The sequence below is a fragment of the Pectinophora gossypiella genome, chromosome 2, assembly GCF_024362695.1.
Source record: "Pectinophora gossypiella chromosome 2, ilPecGoss1.1, whole genome shotgun sequence".
NCBI classification, from domain to species: domain Eukaryota; kingdom Metazoa; phylum Arthropoda; class Insecta; order Lepidoptera; family Gelechiidae; genus Pectinophora; species Pectinophora gossypiella.
The window spans coordinates 7,559,408-7,579,667 of record NC_065405.1 but is presented as its reverse complement, the minus strand read 5'-3'; the positions used below and the strand labels follow the sequence as shown (position 1 = coordinate 7,579,667).

At 38.9% G+C, this 20,260-nt stretch overlaps 1 protein-coding gene across 1 annotated transcript; it reads right to left on the bottom strand.

The window, feature by feature from the left end:
* Positions 1 to 2,427: 2,427 nt before the first annotated feature.
* Positions 2,428 to 16,793, bottom strand: LOC126376879 (integrator complex subunit 6). The gene is made up of 17 exons (XM_050024439.1): positions 16,519 to 16,793; positions 16,351 to 16,428; positions 15,605 to 15,844; positions 14,576 to 14,756; positions 13,158 to 13,369; positions 11,624 to 11,806; positions 11,178 to 11,330; positions 10,241 to 10,471; positions 7,744 to 7,938; positions 7,150 to 7,359; positions 6,315 to 6,515; positions 5,649 to 5,891; positions 5,039 to 5,170; positions 4,740 to 4,857; positions 4,020 to 4,273; positions 3,732 to 3,864; positions 2,428 to 3,647 (listed from the first exon to the last, which is right to left on the bottom strand). The coding sequence occupies exons 1-17, from the start codon at positions 16,633 to 16,635 to the stop codon at positions 3,418 to 3,420; spliced, it is 3,111 nt and encodes a 1,036-aa protein (XP_049880396.1). The 5' UTR covers positions 16,636 to 16,793; the 3' UTR covers positions 2,428 to 3,417.
* Between the last annotated feature and the right edge of the window lie 3,467 nt (positions 16,794 to 20,260).

Here is a 20,260-nt window from a genome sequence, read left to right as displayed (position 1 = left end):
TTAACCCAGCTAAAGTTTTTCTAGTGACGTGAATACAATTATTGAAGAATTGTAGATGTTTAACGACGACATAAAATACACTTATGAGTATGATTAAATTTTTGTTGAAATTTCATATAGAAAAGGCAGCCCCCGACGGATATTCCTCGGTTATGTATTATGGTAAAATTATTATCGCTACATTTAAGTATATCTTCGAGAAACAGACACGTTAGGAAAAAACTGTAAACATCCATATTCATTGTTTAGGTACTTAAGTATATCTATTACCGATGTCTCGAGATATCAACTCTTTTTTAGAAAGTATTTTTAAGTCTAATATAATATTTCGTTACATAATAATTGGGTTAAGTCGGGGGTTTTGAGTTATTTTATTCTTTTTCGATGAGATTTTTACCGCCGTGGGTTTTTTAAAAATTTTTAATTTTGCTTAATTTTTTTTTCTTCTTCTTCTATCGTGTGGGTTGTGAGTTGAATTACCAACCTCAACCCTGGTGTCAGGGTGGCTATTGAGCCGCCAAAGGCCCCTGACATGACTCATATAACTACTACGTACTTACATCACTAAGCAGTAACCGGGACCAACGGCTTAACATGCCTTCCGAAGCACGGATCGTCTTACTTTCGGACAATCAGGAGAACATGTCCTAACCAAACTAGGGACCACAAAGTAATTTTTGTGATATGTCCCCACTGGGAATCGAACCCAGGACCTACGGATCGTGACCCCAACGCTCAGCCACTGGACCACGGAGGCCGGTAGTTTTTCTGATATACTGATAGCCTATATCGATAATCTACCTACGCTAAGATATTTTGACGAAAATCTTGCTTTGACTTTACGACGATTCTGTACTTCAACGAAAGAGGGCCGCGGACCTACCCTATTCTAAATGACTGCGCGCGTAACCATCGATGCTAAAGGGCCCGGGGGCCGGAGTTTCCCTTCATGTGGTGCTGTTGTTTCGAGATCACAGCCTTCATTCTGAATTCTGACCTGTGATTGTGACACATAATGGCGCTGATTCCAGTACACACCAATTAATTTTATTTGAAGTGGTAATCTATTTTAGGCAGAAATTTAAAAAACTTTCCTAAAATATTGTATTGGCCAATACTCCGACAGAATTAAGTGCACGGGACTCGAGAAACTTGTTGCATGACAGCGAGATGCCCATAAAATTCGCCCGGGCCGTCCCTGGTGGTATAACTTAAAATAAAATTTGGAGATATCTACAGGAATCGGGGCCAATAATAGCCAAGCGTCTTTTAATTTGACGCAGTGCCTTAAAACTTTTCGATACGTTCAACATACGTAAAAAAGTACGAGGTGAATCTTTGATTAGAAGCCATATACACGAACACATGGTAAATAGGTTCCGATACTACTTGCAATACAAGGCTATATAATAAAGTAACGGAAACTGTGTCCGCTATTGGTTATTAGGACCTCATATCGCCGTCCAACTGCGGTCCTGGCGGGACCCAATACAGGAGGGTGGACGCGGCGCATCCAATTTTGCGTTTACATTATCTCTGTTGTTGCAGCCCATTTCGACGCCTTCAATTTCCCAAGGCGGTTTGTGCACAAAATGTTTATTCGAAACATCATACCGAACGAGTACGCTCCATAACGGTGTAGTTTCGAAACAACCTAAATATAGATATAGCTAGTTAGTAGCAGCGAAGAGAGAAGACAAATGATTCATTTCGAAAACTATTACCTACTTCTTTCTCTAACAGGCTTTTAATGAAATTAAATGACATGCAAATGATTCAAATAAGAAGAGAGTTTGAATATTTTGAAATAGATCGCGTATAAAAGAACTTGAAATTGAGCGGATGATAGTGCAAATATTAGTGATTTATTAGCGAGCACTATTGGCGGTATTCGTTAGCCACAGGGTTACCATCCGCCAGGCGACGCGATACCACACGTACTAATCTATCCTTGAACATGTTAGATGTGATTTAGACAAGCAGGTACTTCACGATTAGGTAGGACAGTAGTCGATTTTAAACGTAAAATCAAACGCGAACTTCTCCGTAAAAACCCGTTACACTACACACCGCACTATCGGTAGTGTCTTGTGTGTATTAGGTTCAGTCATATCATCATTAACAAAATCACATCATCATCACTAATTTAAGAGCCACGCTCTTGTCAGTGTAGCATTCTCGGTATAGCATGGATGCTACTTTTTAGGGAAAAATAGGGCAGTGGTTTCCCTCTTGCCTTCCGCCCCGCAGTACTCAGTTTAACGTAAGTGGGATGGAGCCCAGAGTACCTAGTCTATGCATGCATTGCCGTACCGATGGCTCCCGTCACAATACGCGACACAATAGTTTACTTATTTATGCTGTTGAATCAAGATAATGCGACATATTTCCTGGATTGATACGGGGCCTCTATAATGAAACACGTAATAAAATCCAATAAGGATCATAATTTATTTATAAAACGATATAATACACTTTACAATTGACCAAGCCTCCATCAGTGTTAACGGACTGTCGTGATATCTGCCACTAGGGATATTACTTAAATTAAAAGACCGAATTATTGTCCCGTGATTTAAACTTTACAAGGTGTATAGAAGATATATAATTGACGGATGTCCTAATAAAAATATCAGCTTAAATAGGTACCTTAATAAAATACCAAGTATTAGAGACACAGAGCTATCTTCCCATTGTGTTGCAGATTGTACGTCGTTCCATCCACACTGATGGCCGCATTACTGATGCGTCGAAGCATCCTACAAGTACATTTTTCATTGGTAATAACACGATCCTATATTTACAGCGATATTTACATATCTTAACACAATTTTACCGTCATTTTGCACGTAACAACACTCGTAATCTTCTAATAATAAATTCATATTGCTTCCTTTACATTCACAAGTTCAATATATAAGACACAAAATGACAGGAAAAACTGGTCCATTTTGATCAACACTCGGAAATTTGTTGGTCAGAGGATAAAACCTCGAGACTTCAGAATCATAAATAATAATGTAGTACAGTGCAAAAAATAAATGCTCCAAATTAATTTTACAGATTAAGCCGAATGTGGAACAGACTAGGAAAGCATTTTTCTTACAAACTATGGTATGTCTCCCTATTTATTGGCATAATTTCAAAGAAACATTTTAACACTTTCTCCTACATTTAGGCGGAAATCTTTCTCTTGATACAACTAATTTATCAAGCAAATATTTGAGTCTGTTGTCTAACACGGATGTAAATGTACGTAATGACTACATACTGAACGAAGTTGTCCCTTCACAATCAATTTGGAACAGAAGAAAAAATATGTACCTTGACCAATCGTGTTTGAGCTTAAGACGAACTGGTTCACATGTCACAATGTTCGTGTTAGAGGGGCATCGTCCACGCGACGCGCGGCGACCACTAGCTGTGATTGTTCGTCGCACTGTAGACAGAGTTAGCGAGCCGCTTCATACCGACCGTCGAGGCACTACTTCCGTTCTTCTCTAGACCCACTAAAAAGTCCTCCAACAGTTTCGCAAGCGCTTTTCTCTTAAACCTTAACGACTCGTTTATTATTTCACGAACCACTTCCTTTTTAATGTCCACACCACCTTTTAACAGTTTTAATTGCTCGAAAAGTTTTGTGAAATCTGCAAAAGAAAGAAAGCGTTAGTTTTCCGATTTGAAATATCGATACAAATAATTGTTTCAATAATATAGTTAGGTATGTGTACCTTTCCCCGGACGACGCACGGCTCGATACACCTCGGAGCGCACGGTGAGGTTGTGTTTGCGGATGTCGGCGAGCTCCTTGCGTGTCGGCTGCGGAGGCACCACCACAGGAGGGGGTGGCTCCGGCTTCTCGTTCTAGACAAGAAAACGCTTGATTAATTACCATAATATTTATTAAAATAGGAATAACTTAATTTACATATAAGACGAATGAAGTCATGGCAATTAGAGAGATAATATGAGATTCAATTACTTAACCTAAATAACTTTCGTTAGCGAATAAGACATACCTTCTTTTTCCTTTTTTTGGCCCGCGCGTTGGAATTGTTCTCAGCCGCAATGCCTTGCAGGATCGCGTTGATCTGCAACTCCTGCGTGTCGTGAGCGACCACGGGACTGGGCAGCGTGGGTACATTGGCCACGCCCACGCCCGCACCTGCGGCTGCTGACGTCACCGCTGGCGTGACCACGATGGGAGGTGGGACCACCTCGTTTGGAGGAGACGGCGACCGTGGCATCTTGCTGCCCATTGTTGTGTACGCGTCTGTAAATGGATTATTGATTGTCAAGATATATTCTATGTAAGTTGATATGCAATGAAATGCGTGAGCGTAAGTTATTCGAAGACTATTATTTTGATTATTCATGATAACAATTACAAATTACAACTCATAATACTCGTGTGAAGGTTCTCTTATGATCATCTTTATGAAATAAATATGAAAATCTTAGGACAACAATACCAAATGTGACTACAATTTGTTTTGAGAACTCTTGACTGTCCTGAGATTCCTTTCTCCGCATCCCACATCATTTGGGATCACGGGACTCAGGTGATCAAATGACAAACTCATTTTTCGTTCTGACAATGACCTTGACCTCATACAAATACGAACACTATATAGACTGACGTTTCAAAAAAAGTATCTCATTTGACTAGGTTGTCACCTAGACTTGGCATCATGGCCAGCCGATCGAAGGATTTTTATCCTCTTGCCGAATATACCAACCTCCATTGAGAAAGGGTTTGACAACAGGCGGCAGATTGGGCGGCGCTATAGGCGGCGGCGTCGACGGCGGAGACACGGGGCCGCTCACAGCACCGCCGGTGTCCACGATCGGAGGCTCCTGGGAATAATAACGAAAATAAATATAAAAATGGGAATAATATAAATTGTGTTGATGCAACTGAAGATGGTAACCACACGGTTACCCCCACCAATTTGCATTAGACTACACGATTCCGATCGCCGAGCCCAATGGATTGGTAAGTCTAATACCGGCGGCATGAATGAAATAAGGTTGTTACCTCCGGCGGTCTCCCCGACGGTACGTCGGAAGGCACGGGCGCGAGCGGCGAGGTGGGCCGACGCACAGTGACGGGGGACAACGGCGCGGCCGGCGGCGTCGGCGGCGCGGCTGGGGCCGCCGGTGGGATCACCTACGTGGACATTAAAGTATTATATTAAAGTATTGATATTGAAACAAAAAAGCTGTGCATTAATTAATATCAGATTTCGTCGTATAGAACGATAACTCTCTGCCCCGCACCAATTCGTATCAGGTGCCGACCTCATCCCGGCAAATGGTCTCCGTGGTCCAGTAGTCAGTTATCACTTTGTGAGCCCTGGTATGATTAGGACATTGCAGGCTGATCAACCGACTGTCTGAGAGATGATCCGTGATTCGCAAGGTAACGTGCCTAGCCTTCGCAAGGTAGCCGTTGGTTACTACTTATCGATGTGAGTACGTAGTCGTTACATTAGCCATGTCAGGGGCTTTTGGCAGTTCAATAGTAACCCTGACACCAGTGTTGATGCGGTTGGTAATCCACCTCACAACCCACACGATAGAAGAGACTTGCGGGCTCGAGTTGCGGTTTGCGTTTAAGTCCGTGTGTAAAAAAACAAAACACTAACCAGCGGCGGGGGGATGACGCGCGGCATGGGCGGCGCGGGCGGCGCGGAGGGCGCGGAGGGCGCGGGCGGCGGCGTGGGCGTGGAGGGCCGGCGCGCCACCACGTGGTGCGGCAGCGGGCCGGCCTTGCGCTTGGGGGGCTGCGCCCGCGGGCTCTCGGCGCCGCGCTTGCCGCCCGCGCCGCCGCCGCCTGCGCCGCGCACCGCGCCCAGCGGGTCCATGTCCGCTTCGTCCACCATCATGCGCTACAACAATATTACAAAGTGTTACTATGCGTTTGACTATTACAGAGAGTAGTTTGATAAATAAAGAACCCCTGCTGGGCTCAGAAGATATACAGAGCATCCTCAACTGCCTATTGGTGGAGTGGGTGGAGTTAGTAACCAACTCATTAGCCAATTTTCAAGCCAGGGGGGGGGGGGGTTAAAAAGGCCACATCGAAGCAACACGCGCATATAAAAGTGCACAGTGAAATCAAATGTCAAATAGCAATATTGCTTTTTAAGATGAACTGCTTCTATGTGGCCTTTTTAACCCCCCTGTACCCCTCCCGAAGGATTTGGCTTTATCTTGGCGACTTAAATTTTGAAACGGAGCACAAAAATCAAATATATGCGTATGATATTAGAAATCAGAAACTAAATAGCTTGTCGCCATACAAAACTTACTTTGTCTATCTTGAAGGGGTTGCCGAACATATGCTGCCTGACTGGCTGCGACTCTATCTCCCGTAGTTGCGGCGTCATACGTTTGAGATACTCCTGGTAGTTGCCCATCTGAGCCACCGGCATAGAGTGCACGCTGTCCTCGTCTACCAGGCGCGTGTGGGCTAGCGATGGTTGGAGGAAGTTCGCGCGCATTCTGACCACCTGGGGGATAGAAGAAACGTACAGTTATAAATAGCTCGTTATGAATATATTGGCATTGAGAGTGGAAATTATGATGATGGATAACACAGACGAAACAAAAAATGTATCCTTTTCCATTCATCTAAACAAGTTGCTATTATAGATGTCGTGGGAGCATAGGCGGTGGGACCGAAATACAAAACGATTAATTGCTGGTTTCTTACGGTGCAATCACGAGTGCTTGTTATTACGCAATGAACGGCGGGTAAATTGATATAGCAATACAGTCAGAAATATCTTGGTGCGTCCGTTTCACATGACGTGAGTTAAAAGGCGACATGTGGCGTGTAATGTAGTGTAATGTGCTAAGGGCGTATCTCACTTGTTTCTATGATCTGTGGTACACAGTTCTAGTACACATTACTAGACAACCAGACTTCTTATCAGTATACTTATGTGATTGATTACTTCTTGGCCTATTCCACCAGGTAGGTTAAAAAGGCCACATCGAAGTAATTCATCTAAAAAAGCAATATTGCAATTTGATAAAATGACTTTGACGTGGCCTTTTTAACCCCCCAGTACTTGCCACATCGTTTTACATAAAAATGATATCTATGTATCCTGTTCTAAGACAATGTAACATGCCACTTACTTGATCAAGCAGATCTCTCCGTTGTATATCGAAAGGGTTCCTGTAAGTATGCGCTTGCGCCTTGTGCCGTCCGCGTGACAATCCGACGACGAACCCGCCGAACTCATTCAGCTGGTCCCGCAGTTGTGAGAACTTGTCTTGGAGGGACGGATGCGTTGTCAGGTCCTTCTTGAGAGGTGACCGTGGCATTACTCGCACGCTTTCCGCAACCTAAAAAATATGGGAAGAAAGCGTTATGTCGGTTAGCAAAGGTTACATTAATAATTATTTCATTAATTATAACATCGTGACTAGAACATCGTGGAGTCTTTATCGCTATCGCCCAGAATATACATCACTAATCAGCGAAAGAGTCTAACAAAACTGTGTAAGCTATTGCTAGTTTAGATTTTTCAATAATAGTTTTTTTTTTCGATGCCTATTCCTTTACATTAGTCTCTATATCAGTTCATATTCAGATGTAATACTACGCAAGGCAGAAAACATCCCAAAGGCATCAAAGGAGGTAGTTCACTACGTAAACAAAAGACGTATCAAGCCATAAAAAATATAGATTAGGGAAATCAAATACGAGTACATTACGCAAAGCCTCACCTTCTGATTGTTAGCGCTAGAAGCTTTATTGATGACGTCAGCACACAACTTGTCGAACTCGATCTTGGCTTGGTTCTTCAGTCTCTTCAGGTAGTTGAGCACGGAGAAGCTCAGAGAGTTGTCCTGTGTATCCGGGATCAGGCTCTGGACCAGCGGCGCCGAAGCACCCATCTTGGCGAGCGCCCGTCTTAGAGGCTGAAGGGAATAGACGGGAATAAATGTACTGTTATGATGGGAATGTACGTATGTTGTTTTTTCAAAAGGTGAATGAACTTTCATCATTTGGGGCTAGATGTTTATAAAGTTTCTGGTAGTAGCGTGGGGGATATTTGTAGTAAGACAATTATAAACATACTTTAACAGTTAAATAAGCTGTGTGGAAAAGTTTTGCTTGGGGCACAGTAATAAATCTATTTTATAAATATGATCATAAAAGTGGCAGAGTTACATTTATATTTTTAATAGACGATAATTGAATGTAACAAATTCATTTCGCGCATTAACAATACAGTACTGCACGTGGCAGTTAGAAAAACATTATCAACAAGTACCACAGCATTATCAACTTTCATTGTAAACGTACGCGACTAACGGTTCTAGAAAATTTCCGTCTGAGCGACCACAAACTATAACTTCTGAAATACTAGGAAACCATAATGAGTATCTAGTTGCCAATGTTCGTAGCTGTGAAGCTGCCACTTAGCGCTTTCTTGCTTGTTTACCAGCGTTGTGAAATGTAGGCGTGTTCGTTTATTTTAAGAAAAGATGCTTGCAGGCGAGGTCGCATGCTATGCTATAATAAATAAACTTCTATTTTTTTATTTTATCGCGTACTAGGCACTGACTGATAAAGCAAACAATATAAAAGTTATCTCGCTAATTGTCGATAAAAACTTAATTGTATAAACAAACCAACATTAACATATTACGCTTTTTACGATTATCTCAAGATATTGTGACAATGATTATATTTGTACCCATGACGTCATTAGGCACGTATGTGAGGAAACCTTGAGGAACTCGGTGCAGCGCTACTTTGAGCTTGTAGTGACTCAGTCGAAAATTTATAGATATGATTCATAAGTGGATTTGTCGAAATACATGTATAAACATGTCCTTTATGTAGCTTCTTATAAAGCTATAGTACGCAGGATTTGTTGGTAAACAAACACATCGGTTATAAAGATAACACGGTCATTATTGTAATAAATTAGGGGAACCTATTAGACGTAAATGTTTTACATAAATGAAGAACTAATGCAGCCACTCATTAAATAATTTGCCATTCAAACACTCAATTATTCACTATTTTCATTATTTAGAGCTGATTTGCATATTATGTAGTAATTAAATAACACATAAATACTGTCATTTTTCGAGTTTATTTAATATAAAAAATGATTACGTGGAATGAATGAATTCTGATTAGTTTTGTAAAATGCGAACACAAGGTCTTTCGAATGGGTGTACTTATCTATAAATCTATGGCGGAAATATGTTCATTTCGAACGTAAGATATTTCGTCTTTACTTTTCATATAATCGCCATGTACAGTAAAGCCGCAATAGATAAGATCAATCTACCTCTCCGAGTACCAACAAGAGGTCGTTACACTCTTACAACCTACTTTTATTTAAGGTTATTACAAACATATTTTTGACATTCAAGCCTTCATTATTTCCGTTCTGTTGTTCCTGTTACGTTTTCATTCTCGGCTCCAGTTTATTTAACCGGGTAATTGGGTAGTTTCCTAGGTTAATGATAAATTATTAAATTCCGATTAGTGAATAAAGACAGATCTAAAAGTGACAAAAAAACGTTTTCTTTTTTCTATTTAAATTATGAATTTTATTAAACAAAATTGTAATAAAAAGTGCGACATTTTTTCACGTCACAGGTTGCTTTTTCATACAAATTTTATAGTTTCATGTTTTAACGTTTAGTAGAAAGTAACTGATTTGACTAGTTGGAAAATACCCTATTGCACAGGGAGTGTACAATTAACGGTCACGTTGAAGCAATTTATCTAAAATACATTATTCCAGTTTGACATTTGCGCATATACGGTATTTTTAACCCAGCAGAACTGCAAAGCGACTAGTACTATCGCCTATCCATGAAATAACAGCTAGAATTGAAACATTTATTTTTTCACTGCACTGCGATCTGCCATCGACTTGAAAGGCTTTATCACATCATGGTTTGTGGTTTTTATATTTATTTAAAGGTCCAGTAACAGCTATCTTCAAGGCTATGTTTTACCGGAATTTGATGAGTATGGAAACATATTACACATCGTTACATTGAGTCTCTATCCATGGGAACAAGTTACGGAAAAAAACCTTACTCAACATAACATAACATCACCCCTTTACCCCCAAAGAGGTATATCCAAGTCCCGTGTAATAGGGGGCGAGCCTATCGCCATTAACCGGGTACAAATCCTGGAAACCACGTGATATCAATTATCTAAACAAATCAATCATAATCTACTCACCTGAACATAGTATGATGGCATCCGATCCAGGTATTGCTGGAAGGCGAGCTTCCAATCAGGCGTGGGCTTACATCGGTGCACTTTGAACAGGTCGTCTAACAACGGCAGCAGAACGGGGTAGTTGTACGGTAAAACGAATAAGTTCACACATGTCAGGTTGGTTGAAGCCTTCAGGTAGCCGAATGGATGGCTCACTTCAGAGTTCTTGCACCCGCTGTTTGCTACGAACACCTGGAAAATATAGAATATGGTGTTGATAGAATATTTCACAGCGTAAAGAGATAGTTAAAAGAAAACATCTCATTTGAACTTGAAACCGCTGCTGCTGTGAAGTCGGGACAAGCGTGTTAACAAGTACACCACTGGGTACTCATCCTGTCCATGCGCATTTTTCGATCTATAGTCACTATGACACCCGTCATTAAGTCATGATTCTACAGCGTAAAAGCGTTGTGGAATAGAATAAGGAATAATACTATGTGTTGTGGGCTCACACCAGCGAAATAAAGAATAATACTTATTATTGCACACATTTGTAATGGTTTTTGTCATATTCCTGCCAGCGAACTTTCTAAATAATTTAGACAATCTCGGCGGGAGGTCCTATACCCAAGATTTAGTATACCAATGGCGCTCTTAGATGAAAATTCCTTGGCAATATTCTGTACATAAGTACAAATCCTGTCCTTACGCGAGTCCAACACTAGCTAGAAGTAGACTAGTGGCTACTTCTTCTTCTATCCTGTGGGTTGTAAGATGGATGACTAACTGAGCTGCTGAGGTCAGCAGCCCTGGTGTCAGGGTCATTATTAACCAGCGATAGGCCCCTGACATGGGTCATGTAACGACTACGTACTTACATCAGTAAGTAGTAACCGAGACCAACGGCTTATCGTGCTAACACTGGTAAAAACTGATAAATTTGGACATTACCAACCTGCCAGCAAATAGTGGGCTGTTTCCTAGCGAGGATGAACTGGGTCAGTGGGCTAGGCTCCAACTCGTACTTGTCGAAGGGCAGATTGTCGATCACCATCGGCTCCTGGCTCGAGCATGTGAACTTCACCACAGGGTGGGCTGAGCGAGGTGGCTGGAAAGAAACGGAAGATATATTTACTCTTTGATTCTATTCTCATTTAAAATTTTATCAACTTTTTAAAAAATGCGACGTTTATAGTCTTAGAGAGATTAGGAAGTATGAGCTAGCTAACACCAATGCTTTACCATTCTATATACATCTATTTACCTAGTCAAGGCATATACTATAACCTACTTGAATTGCTTGTTTAGGTACATCCTGCATTATGCAGATTACAAAACCAAATGTTATAAATTCTATTACTGTAAAATCAAGGAAAAAGTTGGAACATTTTCAGTACTTACCAATGCAGGGGCATTAGGGTCAGGCCTAAAACTCTCAGGTATGGGCCAGAAGCCGACAGCAAAGCCCTTCTGCGCGACAGTGCGAGGCACGTAGATGAGGCGCCGACATGAGTGCCACGCCTGCGGGGCGCTCGCGCCCTGCGTCGCTGACATACTGCTCTGGTACGAACCGCCGTTCCATCGCTGGAAAGAAAATATCAACATCAAGTTACACATACATTCATACATAACCTTACACCCGTAATCAGATAAATGGGTGGACAGAGCTACATGTAAACATAAGACTACAAAACTGCAAAAATCATGATATATTTTGTTAAATAAGTTAGTCCGCCACTTCGTCTACATGGAAATCTCTCTTCGAGGTAAATTTTAAGTCTGTGTCTCGAAAATACCTTATGTTTAATCCATGCTTATAAAATAATGGCCCAGATTCCTGCAGACACCTCCTAATTGTATTTTAAGTTATACCCGTCGTTTTCTTATCCGAAAAGGAAAGGGACGGCTGATTGACAACTGTTACTGTTAAAATGTATGAATAACCCGAGGGAATAAAATAGGCATCTCGCTAATATGCAACATATTTGACGTGTGCTGTCAACTTAATTCTGTCGGGTTGTTGGCCAATTTATAAATTTGGGAGGGCTTTTAAAATTCCTGCCTAAAATTGACGTGTATTCCATAAATTTTATGCCTGTCGATTATCCGTCCGTAAGAAAATGACAAGCATAACTTAAAATGAAATTAGATGGTGTCTACAGGAATCAGCACTATTGTATAGGTAATAAGGTATTTAAAATGACTTAAAACACATTAGCTACGTAATCGTATTTAATAGTACCTTCTTAATCCTTTGAAGTTAAAAATACGACATTTTGAAATTCAGTACCATATTACAATAGAATATTTTTTACACAAAGTAACAAGAGATAATATTTCCCCTTTCAAATTCTAGTAACTATGAGCGTGTATGAAAAGGTCAAATGTGAGTGCGCCGTGCATCCCGCTACCAATTCTAGATATAATCAGGCAAAAATAACTCGTATCTAAAAGGCTTTACATGCTATTGATACACTGCCATTCATATGAAGTGATTTATCATAAAATACCAAAGTTCACGCTTCTCAAACATTTATTTGTTCCAAGTAGTGCAATATCATTTTCTGTAAGTTTCAATAACAAATAGTCGACGAATATTACCCATAAAATTTACTTTAAATTAAATGATAATACCTTAAATGTTTACGATTTACATATTTTTAATGTGGTAATTAGATATTCCCTTGATCTCAGTCTCGGCCGATGGAAATCGACGATAAGGTTGATGACGATGGACTTCGGCCAGAAGATTCAGTAGCCTATTCAATGGTTTCTTTAAACAAAATATTGGGTTGAATCAAACGAAAGAACGCTGTCAAACAGTTCCGTAACTAATCCTAACACGGCTAGCCAATCTGGCTGAAGTTCTTACCCTATAAGGAATTTAGTGTTAACAGCATCGCTAAGCAATTATTCGAAAAACGTTACAACTTACCCCATTCCGTTCGGCTTCCCCTTCAATGTCCTTGTCTGGTTCGTGGTTTATGTCCTCGCCCTCGCCGCCCTCGCGGGCGGTACCCCCGTCGATAGGCGGCGGGTCCGGGCCGATCTTCTCGAAGTTTATTACCACACCGCTCTGCACTTTCTGCACTAAGCTGTCGATGCATTGCATCAACATACGATGCGACGTAATGCAGTACGAACGACCTGTAATGTGCAAACAGTCTTTTAACACCTTAAAACTGATAAAGCACGTTATGGTAACCGCGGGTTGGGTTCCACAACTAAACGTTTACCGCCTATTTTGCGTGTGTCACTGCTGATTATCCCTAAGAATGCAAGTTTTAGTGTAATCTAGCTGGCAACTGAAACCAGAAACATTCATGTTCCATATTGTGTTATCTTTCATTCACATTATCATACTGCCCATTTTAAAACAACGAATGCGCGCACTGAAACTTTACGGGATCGTAGTTTGATTGAACCATTTGATTTCATTATTTTAATTTTATGAAGAATTCTGTAGATTTGTGTTATGTACATTTTTGATTCGTCTATTATTTACTTACAAAAACAACGGCCAAAATTAATCAAGTTTCCTATTACTTCATTTTAATGCGGCTAGCTGCACTGTAGAAGCCTTGATATGGAGTTACTTACATTAACATCGTAAAAAGTAGTCAAACATGTTTTCTAAAGAGCTTAATAATTATCCTGACTTATTGTTACTGATAATCTTGTTTTCCCTCGTACGTATTTTATTTTTATTTTTAAGAGGACATCACATCAAAGATAAGGACCTAAATTTTGCAGTTAAGTATTTTTTCTTGACAGGTACCTACATAACATTTATGTAGAAGGTTTAATGGAGGTTTTTGAGGGAATGTACCATTTACATTTATCTATCAAACAACGACAACTATACTATCTATATATCAACTATAAATAAAAAAGCAACAAACACACATGTAAAGTTACAAACATAAAAAGGAATCAAATAGTAGCTCAAATAATTAAAGTCAGATTCAAGTGACATTTGAATAATAATAAGGGACTTTCCAATCTACGTTCACCAAAATCAATATAGATGGAGTTATACAGCTTTAACATGATAATTACCTGTTTTCTTATTACTTGGGTACATAATTATTAAAAAATACAATGTAACGGAAGAAGGATCACATTATGTATCAAATTATGTTGCTACATTACTGCTTCTCTTTATTTTGATCAGAATAATAATGGGTGGAAAATGAAATTGTGCCTAGGTGTGATAAAAAGGGTCATCACGTTATCCATGAAATTACAAGGTGAAATGAAGAAAAAGCTTAACAGCGCCATCTATATTGTTTTTGAGTAATGTAGCCTGGAAAGTCCCACATTGTAAGGGGCTTCTTTTTCTCTTTTACTTACCGCCAGTGACTTCGCACATCGCGTCGATGGGCGACGAATCCGAGGGCACAAGACCGGTGTCCCGCTCCACTGCTGGAGTGCCAGCCAACCGCAACACCAAAGAAAACAACCTTTGGTCCCATCGGAAGGGTTCACGAGTCAACTCAGACCCAGGAATCGGGCAGTTCATCGGCAAATTGAACTGAAATAAATCATGTTTTACTAGTTAGTTATATCACAAAGATGTAAAAATTTTTGAACACTTATTATTAAGTAAATTGGTTTTCATTTATTTTATGAACGGTTGGCTGACAGGACCACATCCAACAAAGTGCAAGTATTAAGTAATCTCTAGTAACTACCTACATGCATTTTATGGCTGCAATGACATAGATAAGAAAAACTTGCATGCATGTTTTGTTTACATATTTTAAATTAAAAAAGATATATAAAAAAAAATATATTAGACCAGCATTCACAATACAGAAACTCATCTGCAATAGATATATTTATTTGATAAAATATTAAAATGTAGTAGGTACATGAGTTAGTATCTAATTTGAAATGTGAGTTATTTGTAACCCACACCATTGGTTAAATTAAAAGTCAGTCAAATGTGTGTGTGAACCAACTTTAGATAAGATATGGATAGTACCTAAATACATTTTCAAATGCACATTATTACAGTTCCCAAAAAACTCCTCATTATTTATTTATTTATTTACTTCATTTTTATACATTCTGCAAAAAGAGTATCAGCTTAAAAATGAGCTCTCAAACTAAAATAAAATATATTTAGTGCCTGCCACAATTGCCACATGTAGCCATTGATGTATAATATTGCCTTGTAACTAACAAATTTAAAATTAAGATAATTTATAGTGTTTTCCATTTTGTTAAGTTCAATATTAGAATAACTGATCGTAATTTAGAACATGTCTGAAATATGTATATTAATATTATGAAATTCATATTCGAAAAAAGTGTGATATGTAGTAAAACATAGTAGTATCTGTAATCCTGTTAATAAAACCATAATAGTTTACTCACTTCTTCCTGAATGCCAGCATTACTGGAAAGCTTTCCTCCATCAGTGATAACAACTATGACCGAAGGCTCCAGGTAGAAGGGGCAACGACCCTGACCATATGTATCAATGCCTGTTTGCATTCGGTTTATGTTTAGTACATCAAATGCATGTTTTAGAGCAGCACCCATCGTTGTCAAACCAAGGCATTGTAAGTTCTTCAACTCATTGATGAATGTTGCTAAATTCTCTTTCCAACCAGCCTGAAATAAATAGTAATAAATAGTAAATATTAAAAAACCAAAAATTTTAATAGGTAGGTAGTGGAATGTAGGTAATTAGCTGTCGCGTCGTAACTCAACAGCACTTTGTCATTTATATTTGTTTACAACAGCTGCTAATAAGAATGCAATAAGATATTCATGTATGGGATTTTAATCGATTTAGCTCAAATATCAGATTGTAGACAGCGCGATGTTTGTATTTCCCCCCAAATCGCCATTTCGTTATTACGAGCTGGCTTAGCCAATGAGCGCGCGACGAGCACGCAGTCGCGAGCGCTATCGCGAAGGCAGCAACGGCGGCGGCTCGTCCTGTTTACGTCGTGCTGCCTATTTCAGTAAATTTCGCACTTTAGCAGTATGTAAATGTTTTGGATTGCAGATTAAAGTGCTTAACACAAGGACATCACAGAACCGGCGTAAATATGCTTGTTTATGCATATTCTATGGGAAAATAATCAAAAACGTGTTCACTTTGCCACACTAACCTTGATGTTCGCGGGAGGCTCTTCGAAAGTTAGAAGCATATACCTGTCGCCTCTGCTTTCAGGAACACGCTGACGAACCTACGAATAATCATTTCCACACATTAACACGCGATAAACAATTCGATCACAAAAACGAAGCGATTGAAGAGTCGATGACACTGCACCTACCTTTACGAACGTTTCCACAGCGCCCTTGGCTACATCGAGCAATGTTGGGCGTCCGCCCAAATAAGCTCTTTGGTTCATAGAAGCTGAAGTATCTATTAGAAAGACTATAATAGTCATCGTGAAAATTCCCTAAATATCCGTTTAAATACATAAATAAGCGCACGTTATTATGAACTAAGAACAAAAATGGCCGCTACATCGTACGCAGACTCGCTGGGAGGCGACCGTCCGACAGCCGCTTCGACGAGCAGCTGAACAAGCTACGCCACGAAGACTCAAAAGTACCACGTGACCTAATCAAACGTTCGGCTGTTTTCGGTGGCCAACAGAAAAACGTTCGGTTAAACTCGTAACCTGGCCATAATGTTGCCATTTTATAATAACCATTACCACCATTGTATTCTTAACGTCATTTTCGTGTAACATAACTATGTCATAATGTCATTGCATGAATGACAATAGTATTTTATGCAACAGTTGTATAAGAAGGGTCAAAAAATGCGAGTGGCGTGAGTTGCGATGTGAGCCTTGGCGAACATCGCAATAAGAGACGCCACGAGCATTTTTTGACCTAGTTATACAACGTTGCATACAATACTTTTTCTACGACGACGTAATTTTAAATGAAACAAAAATTATACAAAGAAATATTTTATTTATAAAAATGAAGATGTAAATTTTGAATGGTATTGTGTGATATGGTAATCAATAGTTCTTCATCCATTTTTCCTTTTTATTTTATACTTTTTAGTGTTTTGAAACGAAACACAAAAATTTTCCAATTTATTTTCCAACGCGCGGGAAAATGGCGGCAAATGTAAACTTTTTTTATAGTATATCTATGGCACCAAACAAAGTAAAGGTGCCAGTTTCCAGGTCAAAAAAAAAAAAAACAACAACAATGCTTTTTTGGCGACATTATAGTACAGTTACACTTTGTAAACAATGCTTTTATAGGCCATAGAGCGTACACTTTTTCAAAGAGTTTAATTATGTATGTACTTATATTAGACTTTTTGGTTATTTAAATGCCAGATTAAAGTAGAGGAGTAGAAAAAGTAATTATTTGTTATTGTACAATATTTATTTCATGTACATACGTTACGTAAAACATGAGGAATTTATATTTCTTATTCATCTTTCATTATTTGATTGAAACAATCCATTCAAAGCGTTCTTTATATTGTATTTAAATGGACTGTATAATAAAATACAATAAGGGACTTTCTAGGCTACGTTCCCCAATAAAAATATAGATGGCGCTGTACAGATTTAACGTAGTAATTACCTATTATCTCATTGCTCGGGTACATAATTATTCAAAAATACATGAAAATAATGAATGATTTTTGGATCATATATTATAATTATGATCCAAAAATCAAGCAATCATTATTTTAAAGAATTATGATGCTACGCAATCTTCTCTTTATTTTGATCGGAATAATAATGAATGTAAGATGTGTTGTGCGTGGATCTATTAACAAGGGTCATCATTTTACCCAAATATTTTACAAAGATATAGGATGCATAAAATTAAACAGTTAATTTCTACATTTTCAGCAAGTGCGCAACAATTTTAACAAGTCCTTACAAATCTGGTAAAACTATAAAATAGCAACATCAATGCAGAAAATATTTTATAATAATAATGCTAATAATGTAATAAAAAAATATAAATAATGATCAGAATTATATTTTCCCTAGACTAATATAATATTTGTATAGCAATAAATATAATCAAAATAATTAAAACAAGAAAACAAACATTAACATTGTTTCCTCATTATATTTATAGTGCAGAAGTAGCCTCATAAATTACCGCGAAGTTTTAAACTGTAGAATTTATTATGATGTACATTGGCAGCAGTAGGTACCTACCTATGCAGATTGTGCAGTGACTTGACTGCACTGAGCAGTCTAAACGGATTGATCTGCTTCTTGTGTCGTGTTGATTGTGAGGTCAATGACCGACCTCACCAATTCTAATTTCAGGGTTATGTATAAACCCCCAGAGGTCCCTGACCCCTGACAAGCCTCATAACGTCTATTTACTAGTCTTACTAAATATTTTATTTAATTCGGTAGGTATGTAGTACATCGCATAGTTACTTATATAAATAGAAATGAGAGTATTGAGACGAACTTTCAATGCATTGGATAGTCTTAATTTTCAAACAATCAAAAGTTGTTTTATTTATACTTCTTTATAAGGGACTAACTAACTGTATGGGCAAGTAGAACATGCATTACATCACTTATTTTTAAATTATTTTGATTTATATTTCTCCCTTAAGCTCTCGGGTAGATCCGTGAAGAAAGCATTCTTTATCATTTCCTTTGCCATTCCCCGTGTAGATAACAAGTTAAAAAACTCAACTGTCAAGTAAGCCTGCAGTGCAGAGTTGCCAGTTTGTGGGGAACTCCTCAAAGTGCGGGGAATCCCAAGTTGATCGGGGAATGACATTCAGGGAAAGGAGCCCGGGCCTGACCAGACTACGTTCCCAAAAAAATATATAGATGGCGCTGTAAAAACTTAGCGTGATAATTACCTATTTTCTCCTTGCTTGAGTACATAATTTAATAAAAAATATTGTAATGGCAGAGGCGTATATAAAAATAATTGTAGCTTGATATTTGGGTCAGATGTGTATAGCATTATGTTTCTATTATTGCCTCTTTTTATTATGTGCCTGGGTGTAATAACAAAGATAAAAGATGCATTATGTCTGTTATCCATGAAATTAGAGGTTAAACAAAGGCAATACGGTTCACCACTTATCAAGTTGGTCTAACAGAAAGCTCGGTTAGGCGTGGGTACTTAGGGTGGTATTAATAAACTAATCTCAGCTTCGTGACTGCCCTCAAGATCACGTCAAAGTAACAGTTCTTATATAAAAACAGGGACTTGAGCATGATCTTGAGGGCAGTCTCAGCTGAGATTCGTTTATTAATACCACCCTTAGTTCGTCTTGCGATGGATGTACCTCTGACTACCCCAATTGGGACCAAGACATTTACCGATTCTGACAATATAATTATGTCGTTTTGTCGATTGGTGCTAATATGTGGACCCAAATTTTAATAAGTCATGTCGTTCTGTCAAAATACGAACAAAATGACATGGCACGCATGTTAGGGAAAAAAGCAAACTAATCGATTTCGACAAGATTTATTGAATCGATCGATAATTTTATCACGGTGCGCATGTTAGCCCTGCTGGCTCTGCTAATACTTTGGATTTCCCTATGAAACTATTGAAAACAGATGACTAATTGATGACAAATAATCGTAAGATGAGGAGCTCGGTGGCGCAGCGGTTACGTAGCCTGTAATGTCTCTCATTGCGGGGATTTTGATCCCTCACCGATAGGGATATTAATGCATTAGATCGCCACGCGAGTCAAATAACGATTAATAAGATAAACATTGGTGCTAATTCCTGCAAACGCCATCTCATTTTATTTTAAGTTATACCTGTCTTTTCTTATCCCCTGAAAAAGAAAGGGTCGGGTAATCGACAGGCATAAAAATTATGGAACACATGTCAATTTTAAGCAGAAATCTAAAACAACCGTCTAAAAATTTTACATCGGCCAATAATCCGACAGAGTTAGGTAGACAGCACGTCAAACGGATTGCAAACCAGCGAGATGCCTATTTTATTCGCCCGGTTTATTTATTCGTTTTAAAATTAACTTGTTGGAAATCAGGAATCAGGAATCGGAACCATTATACGACA

Bases quoted from the DNA above. Each gene is read 5' to 3' on its own strand.
- LOC126376879 (XM_050024439.1), bottom strand. From the start codon at position 16,635: ATGACTATTATAGTCTTTCTAATAGATACTTCAGCTTCTATGAACCAA. The intron at 11,331-11,623 runs GTAAGTACTGAA...GTTTCTTTCCAG, and splicing joins ACCCTAATGCCCCTGCATTG to CCACCTCGCTCAGCCCACCC. The intron at 4,274-4,739 runs GTTGGTATATTC...ATCCATTTACAG, and splicing joins CAAACCCTTTCTCAATGGAG to ACGCGTACACAACAATGGGC.